We start from the raw sequence: 21121 nt of genomic DNA, 5'->3' as shown, positions 1-21121 counted from the left end.
AAATAAGGTTGTTATTTTAAATCCTATTATAGGTACGTACGTTGTAACCATTTTCAGAAAAAAATCTTTCTCGAAGGATGTGTATAAAAGAAGGATATGTATAAAACTCTCTTTAAAGATCAGTATACCTATGCCGACGTTGGGTATAAAAATAAGAAAATGGAGTTTATAATAGCACATTCCTAGAGAGAATCCGCTTTAGACGATCTATAACTTGCAATTAAACATAATTCTATTTAAAATTTCAACTGCAATACGTAATATAGGAAATATTTGAAAAAATTTGATATATGTATGTACATATCAAAATATATGACATATAAATGGTAAATTATAAAATTTTGCTGTTCCACGTTCTATCGTGAATTATAAACGAACATGACGTCATGAATCCGCATGACACAGAATTAAAGAATAAAGCCAGTTAAATTTTCAGTATAATATGCTTCACAAAAATCAATAAAATTTACAGTCCTCACGTAACACAGAGACAAATGCCTCGTTTTACGTCCTCACTTTACAAAAGGTATTACTCATTGTGGCATTTGCATGCGTTACTTATAGACTCTTATTTAGCATTACTCTCACGTCCGCGCAAATGCACCTATATGCACCGGAACCAGGGTGTGTGAGTGTGCAATTCCCTCGTGCTCGCGCCGAAGGCGCGCGTGTGCGGTTTTAGGCGTGTAGGTGCGTGCCCGCGTTTCGTAGCGTGCGTGCGTGAAGTGGAGTATTGGTGCGTGTGTCGCGCGCGAGAAGGGCGAGGGTGTCCCGGGTAGGGGAAACTAAACGCGTGTCTTCGGTTTTGGTTTTAGTTTCGTGGCAGTCGCTGCCGACGACGACGCCGACGACGACGATTGCACGATCATAACGACGACGACGACGGGGACGTCGATCCGCCCGAGCGATACCGATCTCGCCTCGCCGACGCGAGAACACGAGACGCGTCTTATCGCGCCGGTATCGCCTCCCGATTAAATCGACATCGAGCACACGTGCCCGCGCGCGCGCGCGCGCACGAGAGTGAACGAGTGTGAGATCCTGCATCTTTGCAGGTACCAGCTGCAAGTGCGGCTGAAACTAAATCCGAGAGTACGTCAGTGTCTCCGGTGTTGCCGATTGCACCCCTGTGTGTGAGGATTATCCCGACAGATTAAAGATTTATTCGGAGTACCACACGTGCTCCGTCTTCCCCGTTCGAAACACTCGAATAGAATTTACGCGGTTCTATGTGATGCGAGATTTAAATCGCTTTCGTATCTATCGCGAGTGTGTGGTACTGTCAGATAGACTGCATGTACTTTTTCTTCGAACGTTATTTCGCAAGTATCAATATTACGAGTTCTTCGCCGCAAGTGCTGTTGTGGCTCGCCTCGCGAGCTAATAAAATAAATTTTCTCTTTAAAACGCTGAAGTGTTAATTGTTGGCCAATCCTTCCTTCGGAGAGCTTAGAAAATTACTCTTTTAATCTCTAAACCTCATTCTCGATTTATTTAGTTTGAGGACCCCGTTATACGCGAAGATATTCGATTTCTCTGACATTAAATTCAAGACATCGGTAAAAGAGAATATAGACGATAATTATTAACGCTGCTAATAAAGAAGCGTGAAAGTGACGCGCGATAGTGCCACCTGAGCGCGTCTCTATCTAAATTAAACCGCGCGGCGCGCAAAAGAAGGACCACCTACCAAGAATAACGTCAGAAGCGAAGTAAGGGGGATCGGTGGTAAAAAGCGGCGCGCAAAAGGCACGCGCCCGAGACGTAGGATCAAAGTTGAAATTCCTCGAGAGGGCGGCGAAGGAGGAGGAAGAAGCGCGAACGTTAGAGGAAGTCAAAGCGGACGAAGAGGACGACGACCAGATCGAATGCCGTAAGGCGAGGAGTTTCGACGGGAAGAATCGAGGAAAGAAAGGCACACAAAGAAAGCCGGAAAAATACCGACTGGTTTTGTTAATCAAAAGAATTCAAGACACACGCGTCCGGCTTAATAACGAGCGAGGGGAGGAGAAAGGGCGGGCGTGAAAGAACTCGTCGAAGGACCAGGAGATCGTGAATTGTGTCGCTGGCGCCTGTGGCTTTTTGTATTTTCGACTGAATAGGACCGACAAAGAATATAAGGGCCCACCGTTGAATAAATGAATAAATATTATTGAACTGCCGTCGAATACTGATATGTTTGCGGAAGATTGAAAATTTTAAGAAGGGAGAGAAATCCAAAAGTTTTTCGTGCAAATCAAACACAGTTACGAAAGGGCGTGGAAAAAACACAGGGACTTCTTATAATTCTAATTAAACTATTTTGAAGTGAGACATAGCGATTGAAAAAAATTAGAATTCAGATCGTAGATCATAGATCGTGTGGTGACTACAAATAATATAAAAACAATTATGTATTAATATATAAATATTAGTCATTAATATAACTCAAAGGACCGGTGCAACGTTATACGAGCGTTAAGAACAATCAAATCGCGAGGACGTCGAGAATGCCTGGATTTTCCGAGTCCTTCGAGTGGTCGCGATCGATCGTGGAAGTGGCGCGATCGAAATTGTTCTCGGATCCGCGTCTGCCTCGCGAGAAGGACTGTCGCTGAATCAATTTTGCGGCTTATATTTGGAAAACTCAATTTGATCGATTGAGATCAAATGTTGCGCCCTGTGACGGGAGAGCGGATCCGACGTGTTGAGTGCAGCCATCGCGACACCTGAACCAGATAGAAGACGATATCGAAATGCGCTGCGCGTCGGGATACGTATTTCTGACGAGTCTGCTGATGGTGCTAAGGACTCGCCGAATGGGCGCGGCTGCGGAGGAGACGTCGTCGGAATTTCAAAACAAAGGTAGGGTTTCCTTATCTCGAAATGCTACCTGGAGTTTTCTCCAACATCTGCCATCCTAAACATATTTTTATTGCCAACGTTGTTCCCGAATTACATTAAAGTCGGAGCTTGAGATACCCCGGGTAATTGCGTCTATTTTCAACCGTCAACCACCATCTTCGGTACAAGACGAAGGTACGCAAGTGCCTTAGTTCTCGTTGCCCGAAACTGTCAGAAGATTGACATCTAATTAACAGGTCAAATCCATCAACGAGGCTATTAACTTGGTATTCGCTTGAAGTTCAACGCGCTCTCCAAGTTTACATTTACGTTCACACGCTAACCCATAAACTTTGCACCAACGTCATGCGCGGGTGAGACAAGTGACTTTTAATAAATTCTCTTCGATACTAAAATCGTTTCCGACTATTTTGATACTGTTATATTCTATCTATTCAGAGAGAGAGAGAGAGAGAGAGAGAGAGAGAGAGAGAAAATTAATGAGCCAGCATAAAAATTTTATACAATACTTCAACGATATATCTATAGTTATTAATCATAACGGTCAGTTTACATAATAATTATTAAGAATAATTAATAATTTGTATTTAAAAGAAAAACAGATAAGAGAGAAAAGAATAAATACAAAATAAATAATATAGCTATTATTAGTAAAAAAAAGGCTAAAAGAAGATATCGAGTAAGAAAAACCATGGATGATTCTGGATTATTTTGAGATATCTCACATGACTTGTGAGGTATCTTGATACTTTTTAACTATTCGAAAATCAACCGGAAGGTTTAAATAAACCCGCACAGGCCCGCATGCGACCTACTGACGTTTTAGCGTTCGTAAAATTCAATCAAGGCACCGTTTGTGTGATTCAATCTCTAGCGCATCACGAACAGTCTCATATGACGCATCGTTTCCTGTTGATATTATTATAATGCGATATCTCAATGTGCACAAAGAAGGAAGCAGATAAAACGATGCACTCGCTGTCGCGTAAGAAATGTACACGAATGAACAATTTAATTAGTCGTGTCGCGAGGAAAAACTAACGAGTATACGGTAATAGCTATTCAACGACGATGGTCAGGTAGACAAAAATTGAAACAGTCGTCGGAAATAGACGCCGCCAGCTAGTTTAATTTGGCGAGACTGCCGACGTTCGCCAGTATGCCAGAATAATTACGTTATTAACCTCCGAGCCATGGACACTCTCGGAAAATCGCGAGGACAGTTGTGAAAAAAAATATCACGCGAAATCCGGAAGGGACCACCTCGGTTGTAAAACACGTGTAACAAGTGAAATTAAATTCGTGGATTTTTGTAGTCACGACACAGCACAGTAACATATTCAGCGTCTCAATTCTCGTAGCTGTTTTATAATTGTATAATAACTTAATGATATGGGAATTTTATTAGCAATATATATAAACGCGGAAATGATATTATTTCATATTACAGTGTGTTTTTTAAATATTTTTAACTCCATCAATTAAACGCGAGAGGGACGTCGAGGTAAATTTCAATTGAGATAATAAAATAATAACGTCGACTAACGTTAATGCTCTCCTATTTCTAATTGCGCGACGACAGACTAATGCAACGGAAAAAGTACCAAACCGCAGCGTGTTAAGCTGATGAGTGACATAATACCAGTATACAATTGCATTGTGACCGTTAAGATAAAGCAGCCGAACGCGATTCATCTACTCGCGAATTATATCCGCGATACGATAACGTGCGTAGCGGGATTCTGCCACGTGGAAAACAGTCGGTCGAAAATAGGAAACGTCATAAGCGCGAATTAGCGAGTGGATATTTTCGTCGATGGTCCCTCACAGATACCACGCGATCATAGGAACTCGGATCGTTTCGATTTAGCGACGAAAGAATTCGCGCAATTTATTTTCGGCGAGTGGAAAGAAACCTTCGAATCTCTGGCTTTGTGTCATTGTGAACTATGTGATCACTCATACGATGTACGAATAAAGAAATCATTATGAATTGCGAATTGACGTTGCCAACAGACAAGATGTATTCATAAATTTTGAGATGCCGTTCCATTGCGACAGCGACAGATATAAAAAATATATTATTTCACCAAAATATATTATTGAAAACGTAGCTAAATATATATGTACAGAAACATGTGTAAAGTACTAAGCTCGATGAGGCCCTGATAGTTTTACAACATCGATCGTTTTATGATTTGATCGTTTGCCTATATATGAAAGATGATGAAATCTCGCCATTTATCATCACGCTCATGTAGTTATCCCGAGAGACTTTACATGTTTGTTTAACAGTAAAAGTCATGTGGAACAGCCAGTTGCGAAAGCAACACTTTCTGCGAAATGAAAACACATAAACCACTGCAGCGTGCTTTTCGCGCTCGGGAGATCACCCGTGCATCGTTGCATCTCAAACACTCTCTCGATATAACAACGCATACTAATATCCTGATGCACAGTTCAATTTGCATCTTATCTATAAGATATGTTTGATAGAACAATTTTTCTGTGAAAGAAAGAGTAGATTTTACATTAAATTATTTTAATGTATTATTTTAACGTTTTTTATTTTTAATTTTGTTAAAAAAAATATTCTAAAAGAATGAAGTTATCTTACATTGTTTGACAAACTAGTCAATTAAGTTTAAAATAATTTAGAATATCAATATGAATGTCTAAATTTATATACGAAGACAAGTGAGTAGAATAATATTTTAATTTCACAAAATGTTAAGTATGAATTACACGTTCAACCTGTCGGTACATGCTTCTAATTAGTACGCATTGTTGCAAACATCAGAAATGATATAAAGTATAATAAGATAACTCTCCGTTAAATGGAAACAAACCTTTATGTATTCCGGAGCATTATTCGCGATAATTATACGTTATTTCCAATGCCTAATTGAAAGCGTAATTAGCGTAGTTAGCGTGAATTGCGTTTTACAAATATATTTCAGTATGATACACCGCCGCTGTATTATTATTTAATATTTATAGTAGCCGAGTCTTTATTGATTCGAGTAATCGTTGATTCATCAAACAACGTCCGCGTTGTAATTAATTGCAGCGCGTTTTGACATTTTTCCAGCCGCTTACTGATCCTAAACTCATGCGTTGTTATGCATGACACATGTCGCCAGCGTTACGGACGTATACAGACGGAGGTATATATGTGTGATTATATGCACCAAAATTATATGGAAGACAGAGATAATATACAGATACATGAAATACGTACGGAGCAAAATATCATTGAAATAGTTAATAGCTTCAATCTATTATTCATTAATATATGCAACTATCGAAATAATTGGCGATTCTCGCATCGGCAGCGATTGCAACGGATTATTCGGTGGATGTATAACTGGGATCATTAAAGAATTTTTTATTTTTAAATTGACCGTTGACACGATTATAAATCCACGAGATTGAACGATTAATTCCATGAAATTATTCATGAACTCAGCTATAATGAAATGCTAAAGTGTTATACATGTGAAAGTATAAAGTGTATTCCGTGAAAAATAAAATGATAAAATCGCAATCTGTTGTCATTCCGACGCTGATCACGAAACATTGCGTTGTCAATGTTTAAACTCAAGGTGGTCAAGGGTCGAAGGATAAAATAGCGAGGTGGAACATGGAGAAAGGGTTGCCCTTTGAAAGCGGAACAGGTTTGACTAATGTAACGAGGGAACCGCGCGAGATACGTGGGTCACAGTATTGGTGAAATTATCATACAAAGTGGTCAAAGCTATCCCGGTGTACCCTCCTTTTTCATCCCTCGGGCGGCCCTTGGGACGGACAGCTCGCAGGGAGGTCGAAAGGAACAGAAGGTGGTCGACCGAAAATGTCGACATAATTGTCGGGTTTGCGTGTGGCTCGTTATTTTGAAATAGATCCGGATAATTTAGGTAGGTGGCCACATGTTCTTCGTAAATAATTACTAAGCATCGAGATGAGATATATTGCCTATTTCTCAAATAGGAATTTCTAATCGTTTCGGCTTTCATAACTCTTTATCGATTTCAATTCGATAAATCAAGCTTTCAAATCGGTCATTATTGTTACTATCATTAATCATTTTACTTAGATGAAATTTTCGTCTCTTTGTGTGCTTACATATATTATAAAGCTAGCTTCCAAAAGCTATCATAAAATTTTTAAATATAATTAAAAAATTATTAGTATTATTTGTATCACTAATAACAGTTTATAAATCGACTCATTTATGTGCAATTTTTTTTACTTAAATCTAAAGTTTTTATTTTAAATATCCATTTTACGTAAATATTGTCTCCCTAAAGTTTTATATAAATCTCATGTTCTTTCGTTACGTTTCTTTACGTTATTTTCTAAGTCAGTGATCTTCTCCTGTTACGCGTGCATGGAAAAACTCCATCGTATGACAAGCACGACCGCGAATTCGATCCGCGAACGGGAGATGCACGATCGAGTGAAAGGAAGGGCAGAGAAAGAGGCCAGGCTATGACCCGTACGGAAATAGATGCGAGTCGCCGGAAGCACGATTTCCCAACGAACACACGATACAAAAATAGCAGAGTTGTCCCTCTCGGTCCGACTATTATTTACATAACCACCCGATGCGTAAGCGTTTTTTTTTTCTTTCGATCTTTAGATCGACTCTTCTGAAAGTCGAGAAAAAAAATAGAGAAAAAGAGGAAGAAAATATCTCTATACTTCTTACATTAAAAAGAAAGAAGAGAGAAAAAACAAGAGGAACGTGCGCAGCGATCCACTTTGGGGTCCGTGAACTGCATATTCATTTTCTTCTCGCGTGGAAGACAGGTGCATGCGGTGGCCGACCGCTTAAAAACAACAGATCTATTCTTTTTGACCGCAAGCTTTTACTTTTTCGTGAGATTGAAATGAAAGAAATATATACTCATGCCATAAAGGGAGAAAATGGTCGTTTTTGTTCCAGAGAGAAACTGAAATAATAATGAAATACGCGCGATAGACTGTATCCTATTTCATTAGTAAAGAGTTTTCGTCTAATTTGTAATTTCAAGATCAGAGGTGATACATCCTTAAAATGAAAATAAATAAAAACCGTGGACAAAAGTATTAAACATTTTCTCGATTATTATATAATATTTCACTCGCAATTCACTTGCAGACGGTCGAACGTATAAAAAAAATGAATGTTACAAAATATTTGTAATCAAATCTTTTTAAGTAATTTAACATTTGAAATTATGTAACAATCTAAAGCTTCAAGATTCTTCCTTGAATGCTTCAACAGATGCAAACGCGACGTTGATTGTATACGGCAAGAATATCTAACCGCCAATGTAACCCTCGATAGAGCGCTTAGTCGCAACCCTCTCATCAGGTTCTTAAAGGCTCGTTGAGGGCGATGAAACATGTAGCGGCGTACTAATGAAGCGGTTCCTCGCGAACGGCACCGTCGTTATGCTCGCGTGGCCACGTGTACGAAATGTTGTGTACGGAAGAAATGCATCCGCTTTGCTAAACTCGATCCGGCTTTAATAAATAACGGCGTATAAATTTATGTAACTTTTTGTTTCTCCTCCTGCGATAACCTCCCGCGATAGTCCGTATGCAGAAAAATCTTTTCGTTCATACATTCGAAGTATTATCTTAGAGTGTTCCCTAGGTCTATTGAGTTCTTTCGAAGAAGAAAAAAATAGGAACTCGATAAAATACCCGATGGAAGACGTCTCGAAATGTATGCGTTCACAATGGCAGAGTTATCAATGGCATACCGGGATGTGCATTAACAGCAGCGTGCCTCGTGCACGTGCGACGGTCGGCTTAAGCTATATATCGTTTCTATTTTCTGCACTGGTACTTCATAACGATGTGGCGAATCTAAGTTTAAATCGCACGCTGAGAACCGCGTAAAATCATGGACAATGGTGCATCGAACTGATATTCACTGTCTTGCTTACCAATTATGTGATGAGCTGGCAGAGTTGCGAGGGAAACAATTATGTCAAGAAGTTTCCGAAGAAAAACAGACAAGAGCATTTCTAAACGCATTTAATTGTCAATTTGTTTGCTCTGAAATATATCAATTTAAAAACTTTAGAATTACCATTGTGCAATTAAAAATTGGAAAAATTTGTGTGCGTTAAATAATATTTATATATTACATATAATATATAGACTATAAATTGTGTCTATATATTTATAAAATATGCAAAATTTAAATATTTTATATTTATTTTAAAATTACATACTATAATATTTTAAACTCCTATAATTATAAACTAGAATTTTAAACAATATTAGAACACTATCTTCTTACAGTCTTTGATTGTTGCTAACGTTTATATGATAATTCGCTGATTTATGTATTCTTCTGTCAGCCGCTCGTGGATGTAACCGCAAAAAACGTATGATTCATGTATCACAGGAAAGATTTGTATCTCGACTTTTAACTAGGACAATGTGCGATGGTTATTATATTGATCTAATTTTGAACGAGTATTCCAATATTCTACTTTCTAAATCCCTTGGTTAAATCTCTTAAAATAAAGTGCTAAAATTATGATAAAGTTTTAGATCAAGAAGAAAAATATGATAAACGTACTAGAGCGTAAACTATTAGAAAATATGCAATTTTTCCCTTTTCAGTGCCCGTGAGATTAGTCTGGGCAACCGAAGGCGACGATGTAGAGCTGCCATGCGACCTCACACCGCCGACGCCGCAGGATTCGGTTAACATGGTTCTCTGGTTCAAGGACAACGTCGGGATACCGCTCTACAGGCGAGTCTTGCACTTTAAAAATAATCCTACCCCGATCCGACTATTTTTACGTGGCGCTAACGCCACCAAAGATAGGACGTCAACCCAACTGAATTTAACTCTGCGAAAGATGCCATTAATTTCACGAATCTCAACCAAGCTACGAGTCACTAGTCAAAAATTAGAAAAAAAAAAGAAACGTAGAGGTCTGTAGGAAGCTTCTGCAAATTTATATGCAGATCAAAATACATTTCTCAAAACATTTCAGCAAAAGCGAAATTTTTTTGCTCAACTGTGCGCGCGGTTTTAAAGCTTAAAAATATATTCTTCCTGCTGTCGATTTCCTGTTTTCTGAGAACGCGAAAACTGATTCACGTGGCTGACTTTCTGCCGAATACCGGCTAGGCCCGCGTTATTAGGGGATGGGATGCCATTGTTCTGAAGCCACATCTCGAAATATCCCGGCACAAGCCTAGGCCCGAGCATGAACTCTCATTATGGACACCTCCAACGTGCCCTGCTCGCGACATATAAATATCACGGGCTCATTAACAGTCGATGTAACTCAGCGCAACCTATATTTTAATTCTAAAAATTGTCTTCTGTAATTAGGTAATACTTTTGTATGAAAAAAGACTAACCGTCGGTTTTAATTATTTCAAGCTTAAAAGACTAAAAATGTTTAAAATAATTAGAATCGTCAAATAAAGCTTCTAAATTTTAAAAATATTAATATAAAATTTCTATCAAATATTTATCTTACATATATATATTTGTCTTTATTACAATATTAATTTTTGATATATTCAGAATTGATATAAATTTTATTTTATAAACCAAGTTTTCTGTGCACGATTTTTATGGAGCGCTTTAAAAATCATTATTCATCACCCTGCCATATCCTCTCTATTCAAATTCTCATCGCGTGGACGATTATAGAAATAGATGCATTGCGCATCGATGCGTATACACGAGGAAATTCAAGTTAAGCTAGATCAGGACTGTATAAATAATTCGATCGAATTTCCACGATCGGAAGTGTGAAATGATGGAATTTCATAACATAGACCTCGAGCTTCAGAAATAGCAGTCGATCGAGGACTCTTTTCGGCTGACACGAGTATTAAACAGAGCGTCGCTTATTTACGAAAACGGTCTCTGGGATCGTAGTCGTAAAGCAAGATATGTTTCCTCATCAACTACCATTCGTTTGTCTATGAAAAATAAATGGAACTGTGTGTATAAAGGTTGTGTGTTTTAAAGAATTTTTATTACAAATTTTTATTATTTTATTGTGATCTGCTTTTCAAATTTTCACACTCGCGTTTCATTTACTAAAGAATTAAAATGTTATATAAATACACGAGTTGCTTTAATCTCGTTGTATATATTGTTACATTATATTAGTAGCTGTATATATTAGACATATTTTTCAATCAAATTTCGAAATCAGAAATTAAAGAAAAAAATTGTTATCAAAGGTTATAAATAGATTTGAAAAATAATAAAAAGAAAAACGAATTATGAGAACTTGAGCTATATTAACAGATTTTTATTAAAAGTAAATATCGTCTCGCTCCGGGATGATTTTATGTGAATCTCATAGAAATTCTCGGGACAGCAAGAGAAAATACGGGCAGCTAAAAATGCAATGCGAAAGCGCACCGTGCAATGTGGAAGATGCAGGAAACTGTCAGCGAGTGGTTATCAGAAACGTTGATGGTTATAAGGCTCACAAGGAAGCATAGAGTTCCGAGTAATATCAAAGGACCTTCATAGAAGAACTACAACAAGCAAAAGAGATCGTAGAGCGTCAAAGGGAAGCGCGAATGAGTTGCGAGGATGGGATAAAGCAGTCTCTAGTTATTTGTGCCTTCTGCTGGTGAAGCGTTTCTCACAGGCTCTGCCGTGGATTCCGATAGTCGCTGAAATGGTCGCGAAATGGCAGAAAAAAGAGGAAAAATGAATTGCGCCGAGTCGAAAGAAATTTGCGCTGCGGCGCTTCGAATCCGGCGACGAAATGTTTTATCGCAATATTCAAATCTTTTATTTCAACGTATAAAATGAGAACTTCGTTTAATATCGAAGTAATTTGCCGTAAACAACGGGATGGATATTTAAAATCTTTTTAACGGCTTTATGACGACGTTTGAATCACGACTTGGTCCATTGAACGCACATGATTTAAGAAAGGGTTATTCTACCGGTTGCTTTTTGCATTTTACGCCTCCGAATTCCCCGTAGCGGAGAACATTTCGTGCGTTCGAAGAACTGTCATATTCGCCGTTTCAACGGATAGGAGATGGCTCTGCTCAATTTCACGGCACATAATCTAAGTTAGGTACACGAGATGGAACTTTCCATCTTCAGTTGCTTCCAAGAGTCGACTTTGACGGCGTATTTGGCGAAGATCATTGTCCAATTGCATATCAACGGGCGAATTGCGCGGACGTGCGGTGAACAGTTTAACGGTATCTCTTTTTCCTGTACCAGCTGTCCGTTTTTCCGCCGCGCGCCGGAACGATTTCCTGTTCCCGTCATTGCGTAATACCCAGCTCTCTGAAGCTAAGAGGATCTAAATCCCACGAGTGGCGAGTCTGCCAAGTGTCCTTTTTTCTCGGCCGCGAATAGACGCGCGATGCACGCGAGTTTAGTCACTGAGAGCCGCCAATTGGCGAAAGCGCGATGTTTACCGAGTTTCCGTACCGGAAATGCTCAAGATCGCGATGGAGAAGCTTGGTTTAGAAAATTCCTCTTGACTGAATCAATGGCGCTTCAGCTGAAAGAGGCATTCCTTGAATAACGATGCTCAAATAAATATTTTTATCTTAAAAAAAAAAAAAAAAAAAAAGTAGATTCTCCTGATTAACTAGAATTAAAAAGAACGTTTCAAAGAGAGGAAGTAACATTTAATAGTTCCTTGAAGTTTTGTTAGATTATTTTGAAAATGGCAATAATATGACAACGTTGTCAAAAATTGTTATCCATCAAGTCGCTCACTAAAACAAGTTGTTCATTCGTATTCATTCGCTTGATTTAGATTTGATTTGAGAGAAATACAAATTACGTGTTTAAAAAATAATTTGAATCAGCCGAAATAATAATATTAATTATTATTCCTGTAATATTATATTTTTATAATATAATATAATATTATATATTCTTATAATATTATGTTATACATTGTCATTTGACACATTTGTTTCTTTCTACAGTCTGGACGCGAGAAATGGTAGCTTGATTGGTGCCGTCCACTGGGCGGTCAGCGACGACCTCGGGAGACGAACGTACTTTCAGGTCGGCGACGGTCACCGGGCGAAATTAAAAGTCACCAAGGTGACGCTGAAAGACCAAGGGGTCTTCAGGTGCAGAGTGGACTTCATGGACTCGCCGACGCGAAACTTTCACGTAAACTTGACTTTAGTTGGTAAATATCGCGTTTCAAAGAACATGACAAGAGAGTGACGAAACACCCGTTACACTATCATGCTTGGCTCTTTCAGAACAACCAAGTAGGCCTGTGATATACGATGCCCAAGGACGAGAGGTAACGGGAGTGGGCGGTCCCTTCCTCGAGGGTTACAACCTCGCTCTGATATGTCAAGTGTCTGGAGGTACAAATACGCGATTTATCTTTTTAAGTTTTATCATCAATGAATAATTACGTACATCAATATTCATCATTATTTGATGAATATTATCGAGTCATCGTTCTATATCATTAAATCTTGCAAGCAGTATTCGTACAAATTGTGTTGAGAGTCGATTGATAGGAAAACCACGTGCGTAATTGATTCACAGGTAGACCTAAGCCTTCAGTAACGTGGTGGAAGGACGGCGAGCTCCTGGACGGAGTAGTCGATACGTCGTCTATCGGCTCGTCGAGCAGATTTACGGAGAACCACTTGTTTATCGACAAAGTCACCAAGTCACTGTGGGGAGCGAAGCTCGAATGCAGGGCTCAATCCGGACCGATGGAGAAACCTGTCGTCCGTGAGGTGCCCCTCGACATATATCGTAAATATCGCATTTTATGCAAAGCATTTAAATTACGTTTAGATAATTATTAGAAATTGAAATTAATCTCACAATCAGAAAAATTTTTAAGAAGACGGTAGTTCGCGAATTATATTTTCAAGTCGTTTTCTAGCTTCGATCCTGATTACACGAGCTCGTAAATCTCTTGGCGATTACGCCCTCGAGGACTCCGGCTCGGGGATCTTCCGGCGCTTTTTTAACTTTTTCGAGCGATAAAATGCAAAGAGCGGCATTACTAGGAAATGGATCATAAATGCCGCGTTAACGTGACATCTGCTTAAAATAAAATAGAAGAAACGCGCGCACACTCTTCAAGGCCGTTCTCTCGGTCCTAAGCACGTGCTAAAAGGCGATCTCAACCGGCGCGTGTTAAAGGGCACTCTTGGCACGTTTTATTCGATCGACACGTTGCGCATCCGTTCCTACGCCTTCCTCTCGTATTTATTTTTAGGTCAAACTGAACAGAAAAATCGTCACCCTTTACATCTACAAGAGACACGGGGAAAAACACTTGTTGCAATCCTCGGGAAAGGATGGCATTTGAAATTTAAACACCGAGTATTATATTTCAAGACATTACGGGAAGAGAGCAAATTATTTATCTATAATCTAAAAAGATGTATGAATTATTTATTTCAATCATGCTGTTTTCAATCCTAAAACTTAAATATAAAAAAACCACCCATTTTATTTTTCAATTAAACGAATTTGATTTTCCATTTTGTATAAACTTAGTTTTTTTTTAGATTTTTTTATTAAATCAACCTGATTCAAAATTCTTTTGTACCCCGCACTATTTCATGCCAAAGAAAGAAATTTAAATATAGTTGCGAGCAACTGACCCGCGGCGGAAGCGAGATGAATTCCAACCATTTCGCGCGGACCTCCTTAACTCCTTTGACGGTGTCGTATTTCGCGGAATTGTCGTCCAAAAGTAAAAATACGCGGTTCGGGGCGGCGGGCATCTGTGGCCCTCCCTCGTACTGTTATTTTCGTGGCGCAACGCCGACGACGAGGCTCTCGGCTCACTCGGTAGTTTTTTGCATCCCACAAGAATCATCCGTCGTGCCTACATCCGCAGATGTAAATTTTTGACAGCGAAGTATGTTACTTGTTAGATCTTCACATGTTGTTTGCCTTCGTGTCTTCTTATATTAGAAATCTAAAGTCAATCAAGAAGAAATAACAGAGAACCGCGGAATATTGTAGAAATGAGATTTTCGAACAACTTAATATGATATCTCTTCGTCCGTATTTAATCTTTTACTATTAACTCTTATCGTATTTTAGTTAAACCAGCAATCGTGAAGATCGGTCTGAGCGAGGAACAGATCTTCGCGGGTCGTCCAATCACCGCCAAATGCGAGACGTGGGGTAGTTCTCCAGCGGCTAGAATCATTTGGAGGCTCGGTGAACACGTAATGGGCGATCCCAACGTGTCCACCACGCAGAGGAGTAACTCGACGATGAGCAAGCTGGTCTTGGTCCTCAACAGAGATGACGATGGCAAGGAATTGGTCTGCCGTGCCGAAAATCCGAGATTTCCCGGAGGAGTGCTCGAGGAAGTCAAAACGCTTCGCATCTCCTGTGAGTTTTCGACTTTGCAATGTTCGTAGCTTTCAAATTTAGCTTCCCAGTAAACAACATGTGCCATATTAAATGTATAAATGTATAATCTAAGAATATTTTTTATATATGTTATTTACAGAATTTTGACACAAACAGCAAATTCATAAAAAATATTTTTCAAGATTCTTGTCTTTTACATTTAAGTCCTCCGCTAACTGAGACTGCAACATTTATTGCGAAATCAATTACTATAATAAATAATGACGCAATCTCTCCAATTACAAACAGATGCTCCGGTAGTTGTCGCTCGTTTGGCTAATGGCTACGTCTTGGACACTTTGAGGGAGGGCGACGATCTCAAGTTGGTCTGCGACGTACAAAGTAACCCGCCACCGACGCGAGTGACTTGGTACCACGATGTAAGTAAAAAGAGAGGGAGGAAAAAAGAGACTCGTTATCCCCAACATGATTGACCGCTATTCAAATCCTCGCGTTCTTGCCCGTAGAATCAGCGGTTGGAACACGACGTAAGCGCCGGAATTCTACTGGCTTCTAACTCGTTGACACTCCGCGTGCTCGCACTCGCACACATCGGCGAGTACTCCTGCGTGGCCGCGAACGCCGTGGGAGAAACCTATAGCCCGCCGCTTTTAATTCACATGAAATGTGAGTAGTCACATTTATTAACACACCGCGTAAGAGTAACTTTCCAAAATAAACCGTACAAGTTGTGTCGAGATTTTCTAATTTGATTTAAACATCAGAAGTTTGATAAAAACTGTATTGATTATTTTGATTAGAATATCGCGAAAGTATGTTCAAACAATCTTATAAACCAAAAATAATTAACATATAATTATGTAATATTTAATACTTATCATTTTTATATAAAAAAGACTTTTGAGCTTTTCTTACATTTCTCCTAACAATTGTAAACATTCGATAGACGCACCGAGATGCAGAGAAGATAACGAAAGAAGAGAGATCACCGTCGCACGACATACGACGGTACAGCTCAAGTGCGAGGTGGAAGCGTCGCCTGATGACTATGTACGATTTTCATGGACCTACAACGGCACTGTCGGCGATGTTCTACCTATATCGAACTCGAGAATCGAAAATAAAGAACTCGTGAGCGTGCTAGAATACACCCCTAGTGCCGAGACCGATTACGGCACGTTGGCTTGCTGGGCGAGCAACAGCATCGGACGGCAAAAGACACCCTGTATATTTAACATCGTGCCTGCTAGTGAGTTATTGGCCATTAATTTTACGTTATCGTCTCTTGCGTCTTCATTAACGTTTGTAACAAAAAAAACTATAAGTCTCTAAATAAAATAATTTTTTTAAAATAATTAAGATATAAATTTCTTATCAGCATAAATTATTAAGATCTGCTTAAGAGAGTTATATCTTCATTAGGACTCAAATGCTAATTTCTTTTTATCGCCCAGAAGCACCGCAACCACCACTGGACTGTGCACTGTACAACGAGACCAGCTCGCTGGAGGTTAATTGCATCCCGGGTTCGGACGGCGGGTCGCCGCAGCATTTTTTGCTGGAAGTACGGGGATCCCTCAGGAATTCCGGGATCGGTCACATCGGTCCTCATACCCTTCAAACGCCTCAGAGCGATCAGGGAATGGTCGGGGACCCATCTCCTCCCATATATAAGGACACGAATCCGACACCGAACTTCCAGCTTCACGATCTTGAACCAGGGTACGACTATACGGTATATGTTTACGCGGTAAACGGACGTGGCAAGAGCGAACCCGCTCTTCTGGAACACGTCAGAGTCGTCGAACCTATCGGCGGAAAGCTGGAGAGAAGCGGGATCTTTTTGGAAGATCTGAAAAAGGCGCTACCGCAAGCCAGCTCCGAGAACATGATCATTGCCATTGCACTGACAGGTACAGGTAAAATCAACGCTGCTGGCTTTTTAGTTTCGCCCAATGCTTCTAATTTCGCCTAATCACTTGGCAAGCTACGGTCTAGTTCGCTGCGAATAAATCTAAATCAAAACAAAAAATCGTTTCTTCATCTGTTGAAAATAATTGTAAATTATATTTACATATTTTTTTACTTTAATATTATAATCAAGAGACGCTGTAACGTATATTATTTTTTTCCAGATCGGAAAAAGACTTTTGAAAGTAAAAGAATATACCCCATCATATTTGTGAATTTTTAGATTTCAGATTTCCATTACGCACTGTAATATTTTGATTTATTAGCTTTAACCATTTAATTTGTTAATATATATTAATAAACCTAATATTTATTCTATGTGCACATAACGCAACTCTGAATTTCAAAGGTGCGGCAGCGTTAGTCCTCGTCGGTATCGGAGTGATTATCGGCGTGGCAATCTGCAGGAAAAGATCGAACACTCCCGTTATTGAAGGCCCCGACGATTTCACCACACCGACCTACGTTCCGGCCCAGAGAATTGAGCCCAGAATCAGATATTCCAACGAAAATAGGCGTTCTCAAAGGACAAGTCTCTACATTGAGGAAAACCGAAAGGGTAGCTATCACAGAAAGAAACGACGATCTACTTCGCGTACCATACCAGTGCGTATAATTCCTAAATTATTAAATCTTCTTTCAGAACCAGATTTACTGCATCGAGTGGAGCTTGATTTACAAGACTAAATCACCTGATTCTGGTACAGTTACAAATAATCAAAACACGAAGTGCAATGTTAAGTAGAATTCCATACACAGTGTAGCTTGGTCCTCGACATTCGCCATAAATTTGTCCCGTCGAATTTATATCACGTCGTAAAACTGTATCGCGGTTATAACGACTATAACGAGTGGCCGTTAACCGTGTAATCGGAATCATTATTTGACTCGAAGAATTATCGGTGACATTCTATGGTACCTTTTATGATCGAGTCGGGAAATCTGTTGGTCTTCAACACAAATCGAGGCATTACGAAACATTCTATTAGTTATTTATGTTCGCTTTACGTGAGAAAAGTAAAAGGTTCGCAGCCGACGTTTTTACGTTAGATTGTATAGAGCCTAGGGTTAAAATAATGTTATATAATGTACATATATTTTTACAGCATAGGAGGTAAAGGCGTACGGTATATTCCCGTAAACTTGTAAGCATTAACGTATTAACGTCGACCTAAAAACGTGATTTTATGTACCTTGTCGCTTAATAGAGACTGCTTAAAAAAAAATTACGTCTATTTTTAATCTAAATGTGGAATATTTGGAATTTTTACAAATTTTAATCGCGCGTATTTTATGAATTTTAAGTTCAACCAATTAAGAAATGTGTATATAAATTTGTTACATTATACACTGCATTATACTGCTCATTTTAATCGAGTTATATTTCGGACTTGTACTTTTTTTGAAGCAGTCGGTAGTTTATAAATTATTATTAGCGATTAATTTGTATAATATATTTGATCAGCGTAGCTCACACGCTATTCCGTACAATGTTGTAAATACTGTACTCGCACGTATTGATTGATACATAAAATGAAAAAAGAAATAAACTGCCACGTTGTATTATTAGCGATTAATAAAATTAAAAAGATTATCATACAAATATGTATAGTGTTTTCTTTATCTCTATCTTCGAGAAATAAAGAAAGAGAGAGTGAGAGAGCGAGAGAGCAAGAGCGAAAGAGAGATCACTGATATCCTAATATATTTTACGATAAAGTAACAATATAATAATCTTTATGTAAATAATATATATTTCTATTACGTAACAAACAACATTCCGTAACAAACGTATCGAAATTACCGATGAAATCACTCATTGCTATTGCAATTTGTCAATTACTAGCGACAATAAACCTGCTCGGACTGGCTGTTGATTTAATTATCATATTTCGCGTAAACACGCGTGCGGCTTTATAATCGGTCATATTGCCAAACCTAATACTCTACAATAAGCGAATCGGCATTTAACATGTCGCAATTTGGCGTGGCACTTAAATAAATTACAGAATCGACTATAAACCTTTCAACTTCCGCGAGTTATTACATTTTAGAGGTGTATACTCTGAATTCCCCGAGTGTCGATAAAGAAGCCTTTTGTGCAATTTACGATATAAGTATATGGGAGACATTAAAAAATTAATTTCAATGAGAGAAGGTGTTCTAAAACATTATAGACAATAAAAAATATATTAATATACAAAAGATTAAATTTCTTCTTCCTATTTTTTGAAAGCCAAAGCGTGATCTATGTTATCAGCTATCAGTACAAACACTGATACGTCTCTGTATAATCATACGTTTGATAGCGCCACATGTGCAAGGAAGCAAATGTATATACCAGCATTTATTTGTAACGCAAATATAAAATTAATTATATATGTGTTGAACTTTTTTTTACTATATATGGAAGAGTAAAAACCACATTGGTGTAAGTCAAATTTTTAAAAATATTTTCTCGTGTGCATAGATGTAATTTATATATTGTACAGATTGCATCTGTGCACAAAAAAAAATATTTTAAAAATTTTGACTTATACACCACTGTAGTTTTTACCCCTCCATATACATATTTTACTACATCAAATATCAATGATGTGTCAGGTTTTGGAAATGGCCATTCCATTTTTATTTCCAATTCTATAACATTTATTTTTTCTCTCAACTATATAATACGATATTTATAAATTTTAGATTATTAATATTATTATGATTTTGTGTAAATTATAACGCAATTATAGTCAATTTAGAAGAATTTTAAATGCAATACCTATTGCTGGCATATTGTGACGATATCGACTTATGCATGTTCGTTTTATATTCGTGAGATCGAACACTTTTCCATGAATACCAACAATCCATTAATGAAAACTTCATCAACGTCGGAATAATTATGTCGCTGCACACGACAGCTGTCCCATTTCCGCAAATTGCCTAGCAGCGGTTGTGATTTAGAGCGATGAATTAAATATTGCGCACTATATATATAGAGAGACACGTTATAATCCTTCGCGAAACGCGTTAGAACACTTTCGCTCGCGTGCATCAGACACGTAAGATATATCGGCGAATTGAATTACCCAAGCTGATTAAAATATAATTCTATATTGGGGCTGTTAATGTAGGGCTATTAACTATTAAAATAATTATATGTTTTAATATGCAATAATTATAGCTATACCGATACACAAATATAACAAGAGACACGGTTACTGTAGATCGCAAAAAAGCACAGAACGAGGAAATTTTATCATAATAAAGTAAATATTATTTTAAAAATTACTCGCTAATGTTGCCTTCACACTTGGGGTCAAAATTAGCGAATAATGTGTGCGATAAACTCGTAAATGAGAACTAAACTAAAAAATGTATAACTCTCCAGCATAAAGTACCACGATATTAAAACTAACTATATAAAAAAGTTTTAGTATATGTTTATAAATTTCGCGCGAGTGCCCCGTAAGTGGCTGTGAGAGATGTAGAAATAAATGATCGGTACTATTTCAAAACCGTAGCATTATCATCGCGTTGATATAAAACACACTTAAATGGCACAATCGACGATACGGGGAAACGAATCGTGCCGGCTATAAATGCATGCGCGGCCGTAATGAAGATGCAGCCAACGCGCACCATACGTTGAATGCAATTGCGCATTACGCGACGTAGCGCAAAGCGCGTCCAGGCCGGGGCAGATAATTAGATTATACTTTGCAGTGCGCGTTGGGACCGGGCATTATCGTTATCGTCATGGGAGATGACGGCTGGTGTACGTCGCGGATAATCCCTGTTATTTTCAGTAACGCCGGCAATTCGTCCGACGTTATACTGAGTGCTTGCAAAATTAAAATTCTCTGCTGTTGCCGTTAGAAACGCTTGATGCTACCATATAAGTGGACATACGGTTACATATGGGCAGAAAGTGTGGTTTCTGACGCAAAATAAAAAAAAATTGATTCA

At 38.4% G+C, this 21121-nt stretch overlaps 1 protein-coding gene across 3 annotated transcripts; it reads left to right on the top strand.

The window, feature by feature from the left end:
• The first annotated feature begins 808 nt into the window (after positions 1-808).
• Positions 809-18764, top strand: Side (motor axon guidance molcule sidestep). Of its 3 annotated transcripts, none has more exons than XM_077409327.1 (12): positions 809-2844; positions 9472-9604; positions 12799-13010; positions 13087-13197; positions 13385-13600; positions 14912-15208; positions 15479-15609; positions 15697-15856; positions 16137-16439; positions 16648-17109; positions 17511-17720; positions 17805-18764. In XM_077409327.1, the coding sequence occupies exons 1-12, from the start codon at positions 2736-2738 to the stop codon at positions 17846-17848; spliced, it is 2388 nt and encodes a 795-aa protein (XP_077265453.1). In that variant the 5' UTR covers positions 809-2735; the 3' UTR covers positions 17849-18764. The 3 variants fall into 3 exon arrangements, with proteins under 3 accessions (XP_077265453.1, XP_077265454.1, XP_077265452.1); XM_077409328.1 differs by having other exon boundaries at positions 16645-17103; XM_077409326.1 differs by having other exon boundaries at positions 16645-17109.
• The last annotated feature ends 2357 nt before the right edge of the window (positions 18765-21121 follow it).

Source organism: Temnothorax americanus, unplaced genomic scaffold (genome assembly GCF_048541705.1).
Source record: "Temnothorax americanus isolate GAGA-0224 unplaced genomic scaffold, ASM4854170v1 Scaffold26, whole genome shotgun sequence".
Lineage (NCBI taxonomy): Eukaryota > Metazoa > Arthropoda > Insecta > Hymenoptera > Formicidae > Temnothorax > Temnothorax americanus.
This window is presented reverse-complemented; position numbering and strand designations above follow the sequence as displayed.